This window comes from Eubalaena glacialis, chromosome 3 (assembly GCF_028564815.1).
Source record: "Eubalaena glacialis isolate mEubGla1 chromosome 3, mEubGla1.1.hap2.+ XY, whole genome shotgun sequence".
Classification (NCBI taxonomy): domain Eukaryota; kingdom Metazoa; phylum Chordata; class Mammalia; order Artiodactyla; family Balaenidae; genus Eubalaena; species Eubalaena glacialis.
In genome coordinates this window covers 23,079,928-23,103,472 of record NC_083718.1, presented here as the reverse complement: position 1 = coordinate 23,103,472, position 23,545 = coordinate 23,079,928, and the positions used below count along the sequence as shown (strand labels likewise).

General features: G+C 42.2%; 1 protein-coding gene across 2 annotated transcripts in view; it reads right to left on the bottom strand.

Moving 5' to 3' along the window:
• The window catches only part of CNIH3 (cornichon family AMPA receptor auxiliary protein 3), a 127,323-nt gene that overhangs the window by 59,317 nt on the left and 44,461 nt on the right, over window positions 1–23,545 (bottom strand). Inside the window, exons 2-3 of one of the 2 annotated variants that reach the window (XM_061185351.1) lie at window positions 10,658–10,726; window positions 5,482–5,529 (exon numbers count right to left, since the gene is read on the bottom strand). In XM_061185351.1, coding sequence (XP_061041334.1) covers window positions 5,482–5,529; window positions 10,658–10,726 — 117 coding nt within the window. The remainder of the gene's footprint in view (window positions 1–5,481; window positions 5,530–10,657; window positions 10,727–23,545) is intronic. The other variant, XM_061185352.1, reaches the window with a different exon arrangement.

Sequence of the window (23,545 nt, the reverse complement as noted above, 5' to 3'; positions counted from 1 at the left end):
CTTCTTAGGTCAAAGAAATTGGGACAGAGTTTGAAACTGTCTATTTTATAAATTTGTAGAGTCAGCAAATGGCTGATCTCTGGCACAGAATAAAATCTCTTTAAAAAAAAAAAAGATTTTCCCCCTTATAAATGTGGCAGATGCTTATAGTATCAGTTAGCTATTGCCATAATAATGCTGCATCACAAATCACTCCAAAATTCAGTGCCCTAAAACAATAATCATTTATACTTGCCCACGCATCTAGAGGTTGACTGGGGGTCACCTGATCTAGTGCGCTTGGCTCTGAGCTACAGGTGGGCTCAGGTCTGTATCCCCTGCCTCTCATGCTCCTTGTACCAGAGGGCTGGCCTTGATGATGTCAGAAGTGCAAGAAAAAGAGCAGAAACACCCAGTAACTCTTAAGGCCTCAGTACACACAAGCCCAGCCACATTCCAGTGGACACAGCCCATCACATGGCAGAGCCCTCCATCAGCAGGGAGGGGAAATGTACTCTGCTTCTCTCAGGAGGAACTGCAAAATCATATGCAAAGGTCATGGATACAGGCAGGGCCGGCTTCAGGGACATGTCTCCCATGCAGATGCACCTGGGTCCCACGCTCAGAAGGGTCCCACCTTTGGCTGAATCCTCTGCTGTCAGCTTCGTAAGATTCCTAATAACTTTTTGTCATGGAGCCTCACATTTTCATTTTTTACTGGGCCCTGCAAATTTTTGATTTTTTACTGGGCCCTGCAAATTACATAGCCAGTCCTGGATACGGGGGAGGGTGAAGAATTGGGAACAATAATGCAGTCTTCCTACTTAACAAACTGACTTTACACTATAGAAGTGTCATATCCATTCCCCAGCTCCCCCAACCCCTGCTTTCAGAAGCACATCGCGGAAATTTCTGCAGTGGAACCAGGTTCACACCATTCAGCTTCACTTCACACCCTGATGCCTCCCCTAAGACAGACGTGTGGTTCTGATAAGCGTGAAACAGGGAGGGGCATTGGTGGCCATCAGTGATTACACTCGTGGCCTTACCACTGCCTTGTTCTCTCCAGAATTAAACTTGGAGCACCTGGCCCCCCGCCACCAAACTGGTTATACCTCCCCAAGGGACTCAACACCCTCCCCCTCCCCCTCAACCCGCTCATCCTCCTCTTTCCTGTCAACTGCAACTGCTCAATGAAGAGAGTGAGAATTATCCACACACTAGAGCTTTTTACAGCCACCAATGTCAGAAAACCTGCAGTGAGACTGGACACACTCTCGGGGAAATCAGGGGGTGAAATGGAGAATCACAGATTTGTCAAACCAAAGGGATGCCCCAAACTATGCAACTAAGTCGCCCCTCTCAGGCAGGCTCCGTCTAACTCAAAACCATCTCAGACATCAGGCTGTCTAACTCCGCCTAAGGGAGGTGAACATTTCTTAGCCCCCAGGATGACCGACCTCAAGGTTAGATGACAGCTGCTTACGAAGAAAGTGTCTCTTTATTCTCATGCCGATCTCCGGCTCTCACTTAAGTTCACTTCCTCTAACCATTGCCTGAACCTGGAGATGCAACAGGAGGCCCCGAGTCAGCGTCCTCCCCACAAGGACCCTTCGCGTGCCCGAGAGCTGCCATCTAACCAACGTCTGCTCTCCACGCTCTCCCCGCTCCCAAACCCGCACTTGACAGCGACCCTCAGAGTGACAGCATGCCCAGTGGGGAGCACAGCACAAGAGGCAAGTGGCTCTCGCCATGAAAAAATGAATCATAAGCACAAATCGACACAAGAATCCTGCAGTTCAGACAATTACCCAAAGCACACATTTTCTGATAATTATAGAGCTAAAAATGGATCCACTTTGAAAATCCCTTCCTTTCTCCCGAGAAAGCTGAGGAGGTGGTTTAACAACAATCAGCTGCTGAGATGCATTACACTCTGGGGTGTTTACGAGATGAGTTCCAAGAAATTTCTTGGAAGGTACAGTTCCCAGAAGGTGGTGATGCTAACCAAGTCCATCAACCCTCTCCACCGCCCCCAGCACGTGCTCACAGCTTGGGAATCTGAACTCAGAAGCCCATTCAAAATGAGCCAGGAGAGAGGAGGCCCAGGCCTTCCTGCCCTGTGACTCTGCTCAAACATCAAATGACAGTTACCCAAGAAAATGGGAGGGGGTGTTAAGGGGGCTGCCACCAGCCGAGGATTACCTCAGCTTCCTTCAGCACCACGGGTGTGCTCGGGGATGTTACAGGAAGTTTTAGGTATCAGCTAAGTGTCATATAATAATAACAACATTTAGTACGTCCCGAGCATTGATGAGCTAGACGCACATGTATTATCTCATTTAATTCTCACAACTCCACGAGGAGGGTGCTGTGCTTATCACCCCCACTTCAGAGTCACACTGAGGGTTACACAGATAATCAGGGCACAGGCAGGAAGCAGCAGAAGCCTGTATACGTCCCCACCACCCTCCACCACTTCTCCAGTGCAAGGAACCAGAACTGGCTTGAGAATTTATTTGTAACGTTAAAATACAGACTACAAAGAGGGGAGAGGGCATAAACGCAGAGGAAAGGAATGGGATGGAAACTGTAGGCTAGAGACCTTCTGTGTCGTAATGAATACAATAAAGAGTTAAATTTGATTTTAAAATACAAATCTGATGTAAGGAGTACATATGGTAAAATATAAGTTTTGTGCTATGTCATGGACACTGTTGAAATGAAGAAATGAGAAGACTATTATGGGACCTAATCAAACTTAAAAGCTTTTGCACAGCAAAGGAAACCATCAACAAAACAAAAAGACAACCTATGGAATGGGAGGAAATATGTGCAAACGATGCAACCAACAAGGAGTTAATCTCCAAAATATACAAACAGCTCATACAACTCAATATCAAAAAAAAACAAACACCCAATCAAAAAATGGGTAGAGGGCTTCCCTGGTGGCACAGTGGTTGAGAGTCTGCCTGCTAGTGCAGGGGACGCGGGTTCGAGCCCTGGTCTGGGAGGATCCCACATGCCGCGGAGCAACTGGGCCCGTGAGCCACAACTACTGAGCCTGTGCGTCTGGAGCCTGTGCTCCGCAAGAAGAGAGGCCGCGATAGTGAGAGGCCCGCGCACCGCGATGAAGAGTGGCCCCCGCTTGCCGCAACTGGAGAAAGCCCTCGCACAGAAACGAAGACCCAACACAGCCAAAAATAAATAAATTAATTTAAAAAAAATTAAAAAAAAAAAAAAATGGGTAGAAGACCTAAATAGACATTTCTCCAAAGAAGACATACAAATGGCCAATAGGCACATGGAAAGATGCTCAACATCACTAATTACTGGAGAAATGCAAATCAAAACTACAACGAGGTATTACCTCACACCTGTCAGAATGGCCATCATCAAAAAGTCTACAAATAATAAATGCTGGAGAGGGTGTGGAGAAAAGGGAACCCTCCTACACTGTTGGTGGGAATGTAAATTGGTGCAGCCACTATGGAGAACAGTATGGAGGTTCCTTAAAACACTAAAAACAGAGCTACCATATGATCCAGCAATCCCACTCCTGGCATATACCCGGACAAAACTATAATTCCACAAGATACATGCACCCCAATGTTAGTTGCAGCACTATTTACAGTAGCCAAGACACGAAAGCAACCTAAATCTCCATCAACAGATGAATGGATAAAGAAGATGTGGTATGTATATATACAATGGAATATGACTCAGCGATAAAAGAGGAATGAAATATTGCCATTTGCAGCAACATGGATGGACCTAGAGAATATTATGCTTAGTTGAGTAAGTCAGACAGAGAAAGAAATACTAAATGATGTCACTTCTATGTGGAATCTAAAAAATAAGACAAATGAATCTATATACAAAACAGAAGAACCAGACTCACAGACATAGAAAACAGACGTATGGTTTCCAAAGGGGAAAGGGAGGAGGGGAAGGACAAATGAGGAGCATGGGATTAGCAGATACAAACTCCTTTACACAAAATAGGTTAAGTAACAGGATTTACCGTGTAACACAGGACTGTAAGGTAGGACCTCGGCAGAGGCAGCCACAGGCCATTGCCTGCTGTCTGGCTAGAGTAAGTGGTCAAGCAACACAGAAAAATGAGCAAGGCTCAAATGTGATGGATGCAGGTTATTGCTCTGCCAGAGAATTCAGGATGGTACATTCAAAATGGCGAAAAAAGGGCAATTTGCAGTGTGAAAGACACTTGGGTGTCAGTCTTAAAGAACAAACTAGAGTCTATGGAAGTGACAGCTGGAGCAGGTTATTGGTGTCCAAGACATTATCTGGGAAAATAATTTACAAATTCATGAAGTACCCTTAATACCAAATGTCATACGCTATTTTCTTAATCATTTTTTATTCCTTGGATCACTAGTATTTTCATTATCTGAGCTTACTTCCCCACTGTGACACAGATGTGGAACTATGACATACTGAGTCTCTTGGAAAACATTAAAGGACAAGTAATTAGCTAGAAAAATAATTGACTTCTTGATTAAGCTCTCTCTCCCAAGGAAAGGTATCATTAATTGAAATATAGAAAAGATTTCAAAAGCTTGCAAAATTGTTTCCCTTCCATCAATTTTTGGCACGGCATTTGGTTTCTCTCCTATTCACATAAGGCTCAAAAACTTCTTTTGGGTTGACAGGTGGCTTTCCTATGGCCTGTAGCACATCTGCTCTGAACAGAGATAGGGGATGTCCTTTGGCTCAAGGCAATGGACACTGTTAGTTTTACATGCAAGTTGCTGTTATCCACACTTTGCTGGAAGAAAGTACTCGCTTTCCTTACCGGAGAGTGGCAGACTGGTCTCTCTGCCACAGGGGTACCGCAGCTACGTCACAGAGTCCTGCTAAATACTAAACGTGAGCTGCACATGCATGCACACATGGATATGCGTGCACACGTGTGCTTCCTGAATGCATTGAGGGCAGCTGTGACCTACTGCCCATCCATTCAGAGCAACTCTCTGAATGCTTGGCTCCCCCTTTAATAACATCTCCCTTCCCACCCCTCCGACACTCCTGATGATGCTGTCAATCAAACTGCAAAGCTGAGTGGCAGGTTGAAACCTCAAAGGAAACCCAACAACCAGTTAAAAACTTGGCTGAGCCAAGGTGGGAGTGTTTCTGAGCCCCGCATCAGACAGGAACAAAGGCTGTGAGGCAACATCAGCTGTAAATGCCATCCATCATCATGCAAAGATAAAGAACCTCTAAATGCAACCAGAGGGCACTTGCAAATATCCAGTGCTGTCCTGACACTGATTGATGGCCATCCCTTTTAATTAGCTCCTCTTGTCTCTGGAGGTTTCCAAAGAAGTGATCACGTGCTCCCACCTCCTCCTCGCCTGCCACCATTTGCCTTTGTGGGGAGACAGGACCGAAGCAGACACTGAGCCTCACCAGCCCCTCTCACTGTGTGACCATCGTGACCATGTGACCATCCAAATTCCGTCACTGGGTGCTTGCACTGACCTTTCGTAGAAGGAAGCAGATGCGCTCGATGTTCCTCAGCCGTTCCCTCTATCAGGATGCACGAGAAAGGAAAGAGAGGGGAGGTTAGATTTTCTGCTGAAAGAACATGAGAAGCCCCACATTCAGCCCCTAGTAGAGGAGGCAGAACCCACCACAGATCCCTCCCAGTCATGACCTTCATGCTCCCACTCAAGTGGCTTTCCCTAACAAGAGTTTCTGCTCATACAACTCAACAGCAAAAAACCAAATGATCCAATTAAAAATGGGCAGAGGAAAATAGACATTCTTCCAAAGAAGACATACAGATGGCCCCCAGGTACATGAAAAGGTGCTCAATATCACTAATCACCAGGGAAATGCAAATTAAAACCACAATGAGATATCACCTCACACCTGTTAGAATGACTAGCCTCAAAAAGAAAAGAGATAACAAATGCTGATGAGGCTGTGGGAAAAAAGGGAACCCCGGTGCACTGTTGGTGGGGATGTGAATTGATACGGCCACTGTGGAAAACAGTATGGAGGTTCCTCAAAAAGTTAAAAATAGAAGTACCACATGATCCATCATTCCACTTCCAGATATATCCAAAGGAAACAAAATCACTATGTTGAAGAGATATCTACACCCCCATGTTCATAACAGCATTTTTTACAATAGCCAAGGCATGGAAACAACCTAAGTGTCCATTGACAAATAAATGGATAAAGCAGTTGTGGTATGCACATATATAATGGAATATTATTCAGCCATAAGAAAGAAGTAAATCTTGCCTTTTGCAACAACATGGATGGACCTCGAGGGCACTGTGTTAAGTGAAATAAGTCAGACAGAGAAAGACAAATACTGTATGATCTCACTTACATGTGGAATCTAAAAACAAAACAAAACAAGAACAACAAAACCAACTCATATTTGTGGTTGTCAGAGCTGGAGAGGGAACTGGATAAAGGCGATCAAAAGGTACAATCTTCCAGTCATAAGATGTAATTCCTGGGGATGTAATGTACAACGTGATGACTATAGCTAACACTGCTGTGTGGCATATTTGAAAGCTGCTAAGTGAATAAATCCCAAAATTTTCATCACTTTTTTTCTTTTTTCTTTTGTATCTGTATGAAATGATGGATGTTAACCAATTATTTTGCAATATATGTAAGTCAAGTCCTTATGCTATACACCTTAAATTAAATACACTGCTATATGTCAGTTATATCTCAATAAAATTGAAAGAAAAAAAGAGCTTTGAGCTTTTCTCCATCTACCTTGTCATAGTTACTTGCTCTTAACTGAACTTTCCCAGCAAACAGCATGGGCTCAGCTTCCCTCTCAGCCCAGCACAGGTTTCTGTACTTTTTCCTACAGCCTCTGTGTCCCTATAAGACAGTCAAACTGCAGAACGGGCACCACATGCTCATGAATCCAAAGCCTGCGGTCGGGTCCCCGGGAGGGCTTCCCATTCAAGCCACGAAGAGCATGTGTGCCTGATTAGTGTGTGAGGGGTGGAAGTTCTCTGCCCATTGGTTTTATTTTTCTAAAGTGACTGTATTTAGAGGAAGCAATCTTCCCACTCAATTAGACACCAGCAGTGCCCCGGGGCTAAGACTTTTCAAGATGCCCAAGTCCATCTCCAGAGTCTGGCTCGCTGCCAAAGGAAGATGCTCCGGGGCTGGACAGGTGACGATGCTTGCCTAACACACTAAGTGCTGCCTCCCCTTTCCCACAGTGACTTCTGCGATTTCTGCAGCCACTCTGAACACAGCTGTGGCATCTCCCAGTGCTTCATTACTGAGGCAATTTGGTTGCGGTAGATGTGATGATAATGAGATTCCTCGTGGATCAGGAGAAGACAGGTGGCTGGGATACTTCAATTTCCCTAATTAAATCATAAATATAGTGATTCCTGTGCACCCTTTAAGCCCAGAGGAAAGAGCCCACATCAGGACAAATTAGCATCCACATGGCTAGGAAGACAGACCACATCCTCGTGCACACACAAGCACAAACACAGCTGGGCATCGAGGCTGCCTAAATGGAGAATAGTGGGAAAAGGTGTGAGATAACAGGCATGTAAGAGGGAGGTTCAGGACACACGCTAGCTCCTTCCCCAGCAAGTCAGATCCTCTAAAGGACATTTCTCATTACTTTACAGTGATATTAAATGCCCAGCTGGCAAAAGGAAGGGGAAAGGGTTAACATGAGAAACTAGGAGTAAAAACAAACATTCCTCCTCTTCCTACCACATGGAAGAGGGGTCCACCCAGAGGGTCCAACAATATTTGGAGCTTAAATCCAAAGAACCAGTGGGCCTCATGCATATTCATTTAGAAATGCATCACACCAATCGGCAATTGTTTGTAACACAAGTCCATCCAGGGCTGGAGTTACCGAGCAGCGAAGCAGCTTTGTCAAGCCACCTGAGCCTGAGATGCTGCTTCAGAGGATCTCCAGGGGCCCAAAGAGCTTAAAGATGACTTAAATGAGGCTTCCAAAGCGTTTAAGTTCCTGCCAGGGCGTAACATCATAAAAACTGGGGGAAATGTGTCTAATACACTTCCATTTAGGGTTTTTATGGATTTTTTTTTTTAATCTCAGACAAGAGTCCTTTACTTAAGGGCTTGAGTCTATCCATGAGATGTCTGGCCTTCGGGGCCCAGACTCCTTAATTAATTCATTAACTAATTAAAAATGTGGCTTTATTTATTTTTATTTTTATTGGAGTATAGTTGATTTACAAAGTTGTGTTAGTTTCGGGTATACAGTAAAGTGAATCAGTTATATGTATACAGATATCCACTCTTTGTAAGATTTTTTTTCCCATATAGGTCATTACAGAGTACTGAGTAGAGTTCCCTATACTATACAGTAGGTCCTTATTAGTTATCTGTTTTATATATAGTGGTGTGTATATGTCAATCCCAATCTCCCAATTCATCCCCCACTTTCCCCTGGTAACCATAAGTTTGTTTCCTACACCTGTGAAGAAGTGTGGCTTTAATAATAGGAATAAAGAGTTGAGATCCAGCTTCTCTGCTATGCAACCTCACCCTTCAGTCATTCATTCTTTCATCAACAAATAGTTATTTGAGCACCTACTGTGTGCAGTTTCTGTCCTTGCACTGACCTTGCACAGAAGCTCCCAGTGGGACATACACTGGTCCTAATTTTCTTTATTCTGCCTGAGCTAAGGAACCTGCCAAGGTGAGATGGAAACGGGCTCCACAAACCTGTCTCATGGTTTTGCCAACCTCCTGCACCCCAGTGTTGAATTCGCATGATGGAATTGAGGGGCAGGACACTATTTCTTCACTAGTATTTACCCTGAGATCACACAAGAAACTCTGGGTGTTCTAAGTGAGCCGCTTTCTAATTTGAGCCCAAGCCACCAGGAGGAAGGAAAGCAGGCTCTTGACTCCCTGGCATTCCAAACGGAAGCGCCCTCTCGGACTAGGGCAGCTCTGTGCACCTGGTCGATGCTGACGAGCCAAGTGTGTGATGCTGGGGCCACACACAAAAGCATCCAGAAAGAAATGAGACCCAAGGGGCAACGCTTTCAGGCCTGGAGGAGCCAAGTTAGCCAAGTGGTGGTGAGGCTGGCAGATGGAAACAAAATGGATTTTAATAATGACAAGTTTCATAAGCTATAGTAAGTTTTCAGGTGGATCTTAGGGATTCTTCCAACTTGTCACAAAATTCCGCTTCACACGGTTGACTTGGAAAGGGTTAGGCTCTCTTTCATAGAATCAAAGCATTTGATGCCAAAGGGATTATAAAATCAGGCTCTTAAAGGGACAACGTAGAGTAGGTGGTAAGAACACAGGCAGACTTGGGCTCCAATCCTGACTTCACCGCTCATGAGCTTTGAGTCCTTGGATAAGAGTCTATAAACTGGGTAAACAATGCCTGTCTAGCAAAGCTGTGAGGATTATAGGTTACATATATATAGTTCCCAGCATGTAGTAAAAACTCAAAACAACAACTCCAATAATAACCCTGTACTTTACAGAGGGTGACACCAAAGCCTGCTCCCCTGGTCTTTTGGTACCTAAGAGCACAGCCTTCTTCAGGGGGCCTGCCGCTAAGCAGAACAGACCTCTTTGTCCCTGTCACTAAAGAATGATGTCATAAGCCTTCCAGGTTAAGATTCATACTAATATATATTTTTCATATATATATATATTCACACTAGAAAATCCTGGTGTTCTCTCTAAAACTTTTGACTGAAACTATCAAACTATCAACAGAACTATTCAAACACAAGCGTGCCTTAGCACTGGAAACCAGGGCCTGGAAGGAAGTTCAACTCCGTGCAGGCCCAGCGAGCTTAGACTGAGAGAGAGACTCGCATGAACTGTGAGCTCCATCCTTCGGGCCCAGTGGTCCTGGTCTGGAAAGTGTCCGGAAAAGGCTCTGTCCACAGGCGGGCTGGTGCCTGGCTCTGGGAGGTGGGCTGCGCTGAGCAGAGGGGCGGACAGCCGACACCCACTCCCACTCAACAGGCATGAGGTCCTCCTCCTCTCCCCGCATCGAGGCCTCTTTCTACATCCACTCCAGGGCACGTGGGAGGGCAGCAGGCGCGGCCTGACAAGCCGGATGGAGCAGCAGAGGTCTGGGGGCAGCAGGTGCTGGGGCAGGAGGTCTCTCACGTGTGGAAGCCGGACCAGACAACCAGACGGCATCAGGTTCCCCAGGGGGAGGCAAGCTGACCTCAGGCCCGCAGAACCTCCTGAGACGAATGCTTCCTGGGTGACGGATATGGGGCAAGGAGCTGCACACATCAACCCCCCTGCGAGCCTCCCTCTGAGAAACCTGGCGAAGTACAGAGTGGGGACGACCATGGTGAGGCTCCTACACCTGCCAACATGGTGGCCGGCCTGAGCCTCTCTCCTTGTTCAAGGATGCGTAGCCAAAACCCACTAACATGGGGCCTTGAGGACTGCCCAGCCACAGCACACAGACCTTTCCCACCCGGGTATTGGGACTGCTATACCTGACTTTGCATGATAAATAGAGACCTCAGCCACCTCAGGAACAACCGCCCTGAGCCAGGCACGGAGGTGCAGCCAGGGCCGAGCCTACGCTTCACCCACCCTACTCATCGAGACCTCGCCCTCCTTCACAGGCCCTTGGTGGCCTGGGGTGACACCACCCTTCCGGCCACCAGCACCCACCACTTACCGCATGAACAGGGTTGCACTGGTCGATGGGGTTCTTAAAATCCGTCCTTAACTCATCAAAGGCAATTATCTGAAACAGAAAACACAGAATCAAGATGTTAGTGTCAATACACCACATCAAAAGCTTCCTCTGATTTGGTCCAGAATAACTCAGGAGGCGGGCGAAGTGTATCAATGACACAAGACTGGCCAGGAGTCAATCACTGTCAAAGCTGGTAATGGGCACCTGGGGTTGATTGTACTCTCCTGTCTACGTCTGTGTATGCTTAAAAATCCCCAAAAGAGGGAACGGGAGGGATGTTGTTTAGGGGTAGATACTTAAAACTAGCAGATAAATAAGTCCTGGAGACCTAACACAGTACAGTGATTATAGACAACAAAATCGTATTATAAACATTAAACTTACTAAGAGACTAGATCTTAATTGTTCCCAGTACTTGAAGAAATGATAACTATGTGATGGGATAGAGGTGTTAGCTGACGGTACAGTGGCAACCATATTGCAACATAAATGTAGCAAATCTCTATGTTGTACACCTTAAATGTACTCAATGCTGTATGTCAAATATATCTCAATTTTTTAAATCCCCAAAATAAAGTTTTTTAAGTTTCCTGTGCTTCACAAAAATGTAGAGAAAACTCTGTTTCGATGAGAGTAGTTTGGGGTTTGGATAAAGGCATACAAAAATCTACAGATTCAATGCAATCCCTATCAAATTACCAATGGCATTTTTTACGGAGCTAGAACAAATCATCTTAAAATTTGTATGGAGACACAAAAGACCCCGAATAGCCAAAGCAGTCTTGAGGGAAAAAAACGGAGCTGGAGGAATCAGACTCCCTGACTTCAGACTATACTACAAAGCTACAGTAATCAAGACAATATGGTACTGGCACAAAAACAGAAACATAGATCAATGGAACAAGATAGAAAGCCCAGAGATAAACCCATGCACCTATGGTCAACTAATCTATGACAAAGAAGGCAAAAATATACAATGGAGAAAAGACAGTCTCTTCAATAAGTGGTGCTGGGAAAACTGGACAGCTACATGTAAAAGAATGAAATTAGAATACTCCCTAACACCATACACAAAAATAAACTCAAAATGGATTACAGACCTAAATGTAAGACTGGACACTATAAAACTCTTAGAGGAAAACATAGGAAGAACACTCTTTGACATAAATCACAGCAAGATCTTTTTTGATCCACCTCCTAGAGTAATGGAAATAAAAACAAAAATAAACAAATGGGACCTAATGAAACTTCAAAGCTTTTGCACAGCAAAGGAAACCATAAACAAGATGAAAAGACAACCCTCAGAATGGGAGAAATTATTTGCAAACGAATCAACGGACAAAGGATTAATCTCCAAAATATATAAACAGCTCATTCAGCTCAATATTAAAGAAACAAACACCCCAATCCAAAAATGGGCAGAAGACCTAAATAGACATTTCTCCAAAGAAGACATACAGACGGCCACGAAGCACATGAAAAGATGCTCAACATCACTAATTATTAGAGAAATGCAAATCAAAACTACAATGAGGTATCACCTCACACCAGTTAGAATGGGCATCATCAGAAAATCTACAAACAGCAAATGCTGGAGAGGGTGTGGAGAAAGGGGAACCCTCTTGCACTGTTGGTGGGAATGTAAATTGATACAGCCACTATGGAGAACAATATGGAGTTTCCTTAAAAAACTAAAAATAGAATTACCATATGACCCAGCAATCCCACTACTGGGCATATACCCAGAGAAAACCGTAATTCAAAAAGACACATGCACCCGAATGTTCATTGCAGCACTATTTACAATAGCCAGGTCATGGAAGCAACCTAAATGCCCATCAACAGACGAATGGATAAAGAAGTTGTGGTACATATATACAATGGAATATTACTCAGCCATAAAAAGGAACGAAATTGAGTCATTTGTTGAGACGTGGATGGATCTAGAGACTGTCATACAGAGTGAAGTAAGTCAGAAAGAGAAAAACAAATATCGTATATTAACGCATGTATGTGGAACCTGGAAAAATGGTACAGATGAGCCAGTTTGCAGGGCAGAAGTTGAGACACAGATGTAGAGAACAGACATATGGACACCAAGGGGGGAAAACTGCGGTGGGGTGGGGACGGTGGTGTGCTGAATTGGGCGATTGGGATTGACATGTATACACTGATGTGTATAAAATTGATGACTAATAAGAACCTGCAGTATAAAAAAACAAACAAAACAACTAATACTAAACTTTCATTGGGTTATTTGTATGGAAATATGTTAATATAAATGTTTCAGACATTACATGAAATTTCTAAAAATCTTGTATGTTCTGGTATAATGTTATAAGTCATAATCCTAGTTATTACTTTAAAATATATATCTCAGAAATAACTAATTTTCTTGTCAACTGCATTATTATGAACTTTCATCAAATCTTTAACCGTGGGCATTTTTAAGTCTTTTGTCAATTACAGACAGTTCTGGGTGTACTCTGATGCTTTTGCAAATATGTTCCTATAAAAGGGTTTTATCTTCAAGAAATTCATGGAAAAGACTCTGACAAGCACAGGTTTCTGGTAACTGACTGTACTGCTGAACTGAATGAATAAGCATTTTCAGAACTCTAATGAAAAACTGATGAGCTCATAAAAGTGCTAACAAAAGATCAAGATGAAAAAGAAAAATTAATTACATGGGACTGAGTGAACTGATGAGGATGAGTATAATTTTTGTGACTTTCTGTTTGAATTTAAAAAAAAAAAATCCCACAAGGACTCAGAGGCAAAGAATATACAAATCAATTTTCACTGCAAAGTAAAGGAGCTGTTACAGTGGAGGATTACTGGACTGAATGTCAATATTATGACATAGTATGAGTGTATTTCATGTTTGGTAATTGCAATCATTGTTGCTTTTGTTGTGGTCATCCATGTACAATGCTTGGTGTCAGTCTATTTATCTCTTGTAAAAATAAAATACAGTGTGTGTGTGTGTGTGTGAAAAAAAAAAAAATTTAAAACTTCAAACCAGCACTTTCCATTTTCTCCTTCAGGAAAAAGCTGTTTACTTTTTATTTTTGTTTATTCTGGCAGAGATGCTGATTAGAAGTTAAATGGATAGAAGTCAGGCAAACGGGAGAAGAGAAAAATCAAGACAGCAGCGTTGACAGGAATAGAAACAACCCAATCTCTAGCCGTCCACAGCCCGGACGATCAGCTCCTGGACAGTCAAGGCGTCACACCTTGGTCCATTGGACTTGGGTTCTCAAGGTCATTCTGGACAGAGACTCAGAGGTCCCCAGAGAGCAACGGTTTCCCCCTTTGTCTGGAGGGGAGAATGTTGGAAGTGACATTCTCTAGTCACAGAACGAGGCATGACCCAGGCACAGAAAGAACGAACTAGAGGTGAAGCTTCCTAACCCCGGCCACCTTGTCCCCCAGGTGTCCCCAGGGAGATTCAGTGACAGAACAAGGTGGTATTCAGACAGTAGAGTGTCCTCTCTTAGGGTGTCGATATCTTAGGTCCTCTCCTGGGCTGCACACAAATGGACAAACCAACTCCCCCAGGAAGGCACATCCCAGGGGTCCCTGAACACTTGGCAGAATTGCTGAAGCAGTGAAGCTGCCACCCCACCCTCAACAGTCCCTGTTCCTGCAGCATGGAGGTGAAAGTAAGTACCAAGTGAGGGAAAACAGCACGCTTCCCTTGAAAAAGCAAGTATGCTTTTAGAGCAATCACATATCATTCTGATTTCAATACTCCTACAGAATTAGGGGGAAATTCTAGTACAAGTCGTATTAAATAGACACATTTCTATATCATCCCTCTCCAGATAGTTCATTATCCAGCCTATACCTGAACCCTTTAGTAACAAGAAACTCACCACTTACTGAAGATGCTCCTTCTGTCCCTGGCTACCTCTAATTAATCATTATCGTCCTTTACTGAACTTACATATAACTCCCTAAGGTTTCCACCCACATGCTAAGCCAGGGTCAGCAAACTACAGCCTGCAGGCCAAATCTAGGCTGCCACCCATTTCTGTACAACCTGTGAGATAACAATGGTTTTTACACCTTTAAAATAGTAGAAATACGTAGCTGTGTGGCCATCCCAGCCGTGTGGATGAAAGGCTCTTGGTGCTCCAGCCAGGCATCAGGGCTGTGCCTCTGAGGTGGGAGAGCCAACTTCAGGACACTGGTCCACAAGAGACCTCCCAGCTCCACGTAATACCAAACGGCGAAAATCTCTCACAGATCTCCATCTCAACATCAAGACCCAGCTTCACTCAACGACCAGCAAGCTACAGTGCTGGACACCCTATGCCAAACAACTAGCAAGAGAGGAACACAGCCCCATCCATTAACAGAGAGGCTGCCTAAAATCATAATAAGGCCACAGACACCCCAAAACACACCACCAGACGTGGACGAACCCACCAGAAAGACAACATCCAGCCTCATCCACCAGAACACAGGCACTAGTTCCCTCCACCAGGAAACCTACACCACCCACTGAACCAACCTTAGCCACTGGGGACAGATACCAAAAACAACGGGAACTACGAACCTGCAGCCTGTGAAAAGGAGACCCCAAACACAGTAAGATAAGCAAAATGAGAAGACAGAAAAACACACAGCAGATGAAGGAGCAGGGTCAAAACACACCAGACCTAACAAATGAAGAGGAAATCGGTAGTCTACCTGAAAAAGAATTCAGAATAATGATAGTAAGGATGATCCAAAGTCTTGGAAATAGAATAGACAAAATGCAAGAAACATTTAACAAGGACGTAGAAGAACTAAAGAGGAACCAAGAAACGATGACAAGCACAATAAATGAAATTAAAAATACTCTAGATGGGATCAATAGCAGAATAACTGAGGCAGAAGAACGGATAAGTGACCTGGAAGATAAAATGGTGGAAATAACTACTGCAGACCAGAATAAAGAAAAAAGAATGAAAAGAACTGAGGACAGTCTCAGAGACCTCTGGGACAACATTAAACGCACCAACATTCGAATTATAGGGGTCCCAGAAGAAGAAGAGAAAAAGAAAGGGACTGAGAAAATATTTGAAGAGATTATAGTTGAAAACTTCCCTAATATGGGAAAGGAAATAGTTAATCAAGTCCTGGAAGCACAGAGAGTCCCATACAGGATAAATCCAAGGAGAAACACACCAAGACACATATTAATCAAACTATCAAAAATTAAATATAAAGAAAACATATTAAAAGCAGCAAGGGAAAAACAACAGATAACACACAAGGGCATCCCCATAAGGTTAACAGCTGATCTTTCAGCAGAAACGCTGCAAGCCAGAAGGGAGTGGCAGGATATACTTAAAGTGATGAAGGAGAAAAACCTACAACCAAGATTACTCTACCCAGCAAGGATCTCATTCAGATTTGATGGAGAAATTAAAACCTTTACAGACAAGCAAAAGCTGAGAGAGTTCAGCACCACCAAACCAGCTTTACAACAAATGCTAAAGGAACTTCTCTAGGCAAGAAACACAAGAGAAGGAAAACACCTACAATAACAAACCCAAAACATTTAAGAAAATGGGAATAGGAACATACATATCGATAATTACCTTAAATGTAAATGGATTAAATGCTCCCACCAAAAGACACAGACTGGCTGAATGGATACAAAAACAAGACCCATATATATGCTGTCTACAAGAGACCCACTTCAGACCTAGAGACACATACAGACTGAAAGTGAGGGGATGGAAAAAGATATTCCATGCAAATGGAAATCAAAAGAAAGCTGGAGTAGCAATTCTCATATCAGACAAAATAGACTTTAAAATAAAGACAATTACAAGAGACAAAGACGGACACTATATAATGATCAAGGGATCGATCCAAGAGGAAGGTATAACAATTGTAAATATTTATGCACCCAACATAGGAGCACCTCAATACATAAGGCAAATACTAACAGCCATAAAAGGGGAAATCGACAGTAACACAATCATAGTAGGGGACTTTAACACCCCACTTTCACCAATGGACAGATCATCCAAAATGAAAATAAATAAGGAAACACAAGCTTTAAATGATACATTAAACAAGATGGACTTAATTGATATTTATAGGACATTCCACCCAAAAACAACAGAATACACATTTTTCTCAAGTGCTCATGGAACATTCTCCAGGATAGATCATATCTTGGGTCACAAATCAAGCCTTGGTAAATTTAAAAAAATTGAAATCGTATCAAGTATCTTTTCCGACCACAACGCTATGAGACTAGATATCAATTACAGGAAAAGATCTGTAAAAAATACAAACACATGGAGGCTACACAATACACTACTTAATAACGAAGTGATCACTGAAGAAATCAAAGGGGAAATCAAAAAATACCTAGAAACAAATGACAATGGAGACACGACGATCCAAAACCTATGGGATGCAGCAAAAGCAGTTCTAAGAGGGAAGTTTATAGCAATACAAGCCTACATCAAGAAACAGGAAACATCTCGAATAAACAACCTAACCTTGCACCTAAAGCAATTAGAGAAAGAAGAACAAAAAAACCCCAAAGCTAGCAGAAGGAAAGAAATCATAAAGATCAGATCAGAAATAAATGAAAAAGAAATGAAGGAAACAATAGCAAAAATCAATGAAACTAAAAGCTGGTTCTTTGAGAAGATAAACAAAATTGATAAACCACTAGCCAGACTCATCAAGAGAAAAAAGGAGAAGACTCAAATTAATAGAATTAGAAATGAAAAAGGAGAAGTAACCACTGACACTGCAGAAATACAAACGATCATAAGAGATTACTACAAGCAACTCTATGCTAATAAAATGGACAACCTGGAAGAAATGGACAGATTCTTAGAAATGCACAACCTGCCGAGACTGAACCAGGAAGAAATAGAAAATATGAACAGACCAATCACAAGCACTGAAATTGAAACTGTGATTAAAAATCTTCCAACACACAAAAGCCCAGGACCAGATGGCTTCACAGGCGAATTCTATCAAACATTTAGAGAAGAGCTAACACCTATCCTTCTCAAACTCTTCCAAAATATTGCAGAGGGAGGAACACTCCCCAACTCATTCTACGAGGCCACCATCACCCTGATACCAAAACCAGACAAAGATGTCACAAAGAAAGAAAACTACAGGCCAATATCACTGATGAACATAGATGCAAAAATCCTCAACAAAATACTAGCAAACAGAATCCAACAGCACATTAAAAGGATCATACACCATGATCAAGTGGGGTTTATTCCAGGAATGCAAGGATTCTTCAATATACGCAAATCAATCAACGTGATACATCATATTAACAAATTGAAGGAGAAAAACCATATGATCATCTCAATAGATGCAGAGAAATCTTTCGACAAAATTCAACACCCATTTATGATAAAAGTCCTGCAGAAAGTAGGCATAGAGGGAACTTTCCTCAACATAATAAAGGCCGTATATGACAAACCCACAGCCAACATTGTCCTCAATGGTGAAAAACTGAAACCATTTCCACTAAGATCAGGAACAAGACAAGGTTGCCCACTCTCACCACTATTATTCAACATAGTTTTGGAAGTGTTAGCCACAGCAATCAGAGACGAAAAAGAAATAAAAGGAATCCAAATCGGAAAAGAAGAAGTAAAGCTGTCACTGTTTGCAGATGACATGATACTATACATAGAGAATCCAAAAGATGCTACCAGAAAACTACTAGAGCTAATCAATGAATTTGGTAAAGTAGCAGGATACAAAATTAATGCACAGAAATCTCTTGCATTCCTGTATACTAATGATGAAAAATCTGAAAGTGAAATTAAGAAAACACTCCCGTTTACCATTGCAACAAAAAGAATCAAATACCTAGGAATAAACCTACCTAAGGAGACAAAAGACCTGTATGCAGAAAATTATAGGACACTGATGAAAGAAATTAAAGATGATACAAATAGATGGAGAGATATACCATGTTCTTGGATTGGAAGAATCAACATTGTGAAAATGACTCTGCTACCCAAAGCAATCTACAGATTCAATGCAATCCCTATCAAACTACCACTGGCATTTTTCACAGAACTAGAACCAAAAATTTCACAATTTGTATGGAAACACAAAAGACCCCGAATAGCCAAAGCAATCTTGAGAATGAAAAATGGAGCTGGAGGAATCAGGCTCCCTGACTTCAGACTATATTACAAAGCTACAGTAATCAAGACAGTTTGGTACTGGCACAAAAACAGAAATATAGATCAATGGAACAGGATAGAAAGCCCAGAGATAAGCCCACGCACATATGGTCACCTTATCTTTGATAAAGGAGGCAAGCATATACAGTGGAGAAAAGACAGCCTCTTCAATAAGTGGTGCTGGGAAAATTGGACAGGTACATGTAAAAGTATGAAATTAGAACACTCCCTAACACCATACACAAAAATAAACTCAAAATGGATTAAAGACCTAAGTGTAAGGCCAGACACTATCAAACTCTTAGAGGAAAACATAGGCAGAGCACTGTATGACATAAGTCACAGCAAGATCCTTTTTGACCCAGGTCCTAGAGAAATGGAAATAAAAACACAAATAAACAAATGGGACCTAATGAAACTTAAAAGCTTTTGCACAGCAAAGGAAACCATAAACAAGACCAAAAGACAACCCTCAGAATGGGAGAAAATATTTGCAAATGAAGCAACGGACAAAGGATTAATCTCCAAGATTTACAAGCAGCTCATGCAGCTCAATAACAAAAAAACAAACAACCCAATCCAAAAATGGGCAGAAGACCTAAATAGACATTTCTCCAAAGAAGAGATACAGATTGCCAACAGACACATGAAAGAATGCTCAACATCATTAATCATTAGAGAAATGCAAATCAAAACTACAATGAGGTATCATCTCACACCGGTCAGAATGGCCATCATCAAAAAATCTAGAAACAATAAATGCTGGAGAGGGTGTGGAGAAAAGGGAACACTCTTGCACTGTTGGTGGGAATGTAAATTGATACAGCCACTATGGAGAACAGTATGGAGGTTCCTTAAAAAACTAAAAATAGAACTACCATATGACCCAGCAATCCCACTACTGGGCATATACCCTGAGAAAACCATAATTCAGAAAGAGTCATGTACCAAAATATTCATTGCAGCTCTGTTTACAATAGCCAGGACATGGAAGCAACCTAGGTGTCCATCATCGGATGAATGGATAAAGAAGATGTGGCACATATATACAATGGAATATTACTCAGCCATAAAAAGAAATGAAATGGAGGTGTTTGTAATGAGGTGGATGGAGTTAGAATCTGTCATACAGAGTGAAGTAAGTCAGAAAGAGAAAAACAAATACAGTATGCTAACACATATATATGGAATCTAAGGGAAAAAAAAAAAAAAAAAAGGTCATGAAGAACCTAGTGGCAAGATGGGAATAAAGACACAGACCTACTAGAGAATGGACTTGAGGATATGGGGAGGGGGAGGGGTGAGATGTGACAGGGTGAGAGAGTGTCATGGACATATATACACTACCAAATGTAAAATAGATAACTAGTGGGAAGCAGCCGCATAGCACAGGGAGATCAGCTCGGTGCTTTGTGACCACCTAGAGGGGTGGGATAGGGAGGGTGGGAGGGAGGGAGATGCAAGAGGGAAGAGATATGGCAACATATGTATATGTGTAACTGATTCACTTTGTTGTAAAGCAGAAGCTAGCACACCATTGTAAAGCAATTATACTTCAATAAAGATGTTTAAAAAAAAAAAAATAGTAGAAATAAGTCAAAAGAAGAATACTATTTTGTGGCATGTAAAAACTATATCATATTCAAATTTCAGTTTCCATCAATAAAGTTTCATTGGAACATAGACACAATGATTCTTTTATACATGGTCTATATTCTTACACTATGATGGCAGAGCTGAGTAGCTGCACAGACACCATATGGCCAGCAAAGCCCAAAATAGTTAGTATCTCACCCTTTACAAAAAAAAAATTTGCCAACCCATATTCTATTCTTTTATTTCTCCTCTAGAGTGGCAGTGTCCAATACGGTAGCCACATTTGGCTATTTTAATTTTAATTTTAATTAATTAAAATTAAAGGTAAAATTCAGTTACCACACTTTAATTGCTCAAAATCACATCTGTCTAGTAGCTATTAAACAGCACAGATATAAAACATTCCCATTATCACAGAAAGTTCTATTGTACAGCACTGCTTTAGAGGCACAGAGAATTGTTGACTCACTCTTCCACAAGAAACCCCTTTAAGTATTGCCAGCTACGGTGAACCCAGCAAATCTTTCTTCTTCAGGCGAAATCTCTCCAACCTTTACTTAGATTAACTGGCACTAAGTCACCTCATCATTCTGATTGCCCTTTACTGACATTACAGTTTGTAAATGTCTTTACTAAAACATGACTGTCAGAACTGAACACCATACTCAAGGTGAGGTCAGCTGGCTCAGAGAGTAAAAGTATCACTCCCCTCCTCTGTTCTGTAAACTATGCCTCTGTTAATGTAACCTGATTGCATTAGCCTATTGGTAGCCACCTCACATTCCTGGCTTCATACTGAGCTTGCATTGCCTAAAAGCCCAGGTCTTTTTTATGTGCTTCAGTTTAACTAAGCCCACCTCATTCCAACATGCCCATTATTGGATTTGGGCACCTAAGAGCAGAAACTGACATTTATCCCTTTTAATTCCTCCCTATGGGTCCAATCTGTTGAGATATGATCTATCTCTCAACTACAAATCCTAATGAACATAATGTGCTCAACTTCCACATTCACCGTGATCTAAATACGAACAGAGCAGGACCAAGGGCAGAACCCAAAGCTCGCCACTCCTAGCTCCCAGGAGGCTGACATAAGCAATCTTTCGGCTCATTATTTACCTAATTATAAAGACAATTCATATTTTGATCCAGTCAACTGAAAGTAAATCTCTGGATAGCATTAGAACCCCATAACTGTTGGTGCAGCATATATAAGCTCCCCAAAGAGGCCGGGAGCTCATGGACGGAAGGAGTCAAGCTCTACGTCGTGGCCATGACTGAAGGCACACTTGTGTAATTCCCGCCTCCAGCCCTGACCTGGGCCCGTGTCCCTGTCTAAGTGCCGGGACGTGGGTCTGGGCTGAAGGGAGCAAAGGCTGCCGGTGCTTAAAGCAGCAGGAGAGGAGCCATGGGGATTCTGAGTTGCTAAGTGCATCTGACAGCGGGCAACCACTGCCCAACTCAGGTCCCGACTTGGAGGAGGGTGTGAAGAAAGGAAGGCCAGAGGGCAGCTTACGTCTTCGAGCTCCATGAGATAACGGGTACTTTGTGGCTGTTTTCTGATGATGGTGATGGCGATGTGCACAATGAGGATAAAGGCTTTCAGCATCCCTGCCCCCGGTAACCACTCACTAAATGATCCTTCCCTTCACTTGACAAACATTCAGTGAGCATCTCTTACACACAGGCACGGACTGGGCTAGCCCCTGCAGGTACAAAAATCAACAAGATCCAGTTCCTGTCCTCACCAAGTTCCTGGTCTAGAAAGGAAGACAAGCATGTAAACAAATCATTCTGCTACAATGTGATAAGTGCTATATAAGCAAGACGACTATAATAATATCTAACATTTAGTGCACGCTCACTACGTGCAGCACCTCCACAATCAAAACACAGAACGGTTCTATCACCCCCCAAAATTCTCTCCTGTTGCTCCTTTGGAGCCAACCCTTCCCCCATCCCTAACCATCTCACCCCCACCCCCTACCCCGACCCGGCAACCATGAACCTCTTCTCCATCCCTAGAGTTTTGTCTTTTCCAGAAAGTCATTTAAGTGCAATCACGCAGGATCCTGGCTTTTGAGTCTGGTTCCGTTCACTTAAGGTAATGCATTTAAGATTCAGCCACGTTGCTGCCTGTATCATCAGTTTGTTCCTTTTTGTTGCCGAGTAGTATGCCGTTACAGAGACGAACCACAGTTTATTCATTCACCTGTTAGAGAACATGTGGGTTGTTTCCAGGTTTTTACAGTTATGAATAAAGCTGCTAGAAACATCTGCATGACAGTTTTCATCTAAATGTAAGTTTTCAATTTTCTTGGGCAAAGAGGAAATGGATCGCTCGTTCATGTGGTAAGTGTATGTTTATAAAAGAAATGGAGAAACTCTTTTCCAAAGTGGCTGTACCATTCTGTATGCCCACCAGCAACATATGAGAGCTCCAGTCACTCCACATCCTCACCAAAACTTAGTATTGTCAGTTTGAGTTTCTTTTATTTTAGCCATTTCAATGGGTGTGTAGAGGTATCTCATTATAATTTTAATTTGCATTTCTCCAATGACTAATGATGTTGAGCATCTTTTCATGGGCTTAATGGCCAGCTGTGTGTCTTCTTTGGTGAAGTGTGTTTTCAAATCATTTGCCCATTTTATTTTTTTTAATTTAGCTGTTTTCTTATTGATGATTTTTGAGAATTCTCTATACATTCTGGATACAAGTCCTTTGTCAGATATGCAAATTGCAAATTTAAAAAATTTTTTTAATTGAAGAATAGTTGATTCACAATACTATGTTAGTTTCTGGTGTATAGCAAAGTGATTCAGCTGTATGTATATAGATATATTATTTTTCATATTCTTTTCCATTATGGTTTGTTACAAGATATTGAGTATAGTACAAGATATTGTGCTATACAGTAGGCCCTTGTTGTTTATCTATTTTATATATAGTAGTGTATATCTGCTGATCCCAAACTCCTAATTTATCCCCCCCACTCCACTTTTCACTTTGGTAACCACAAGTTTGTTTTCTATGTCTGTGAGTCTATTTCTGTTTTGTAAATAAGCTCATTTGTATCGTATGCTA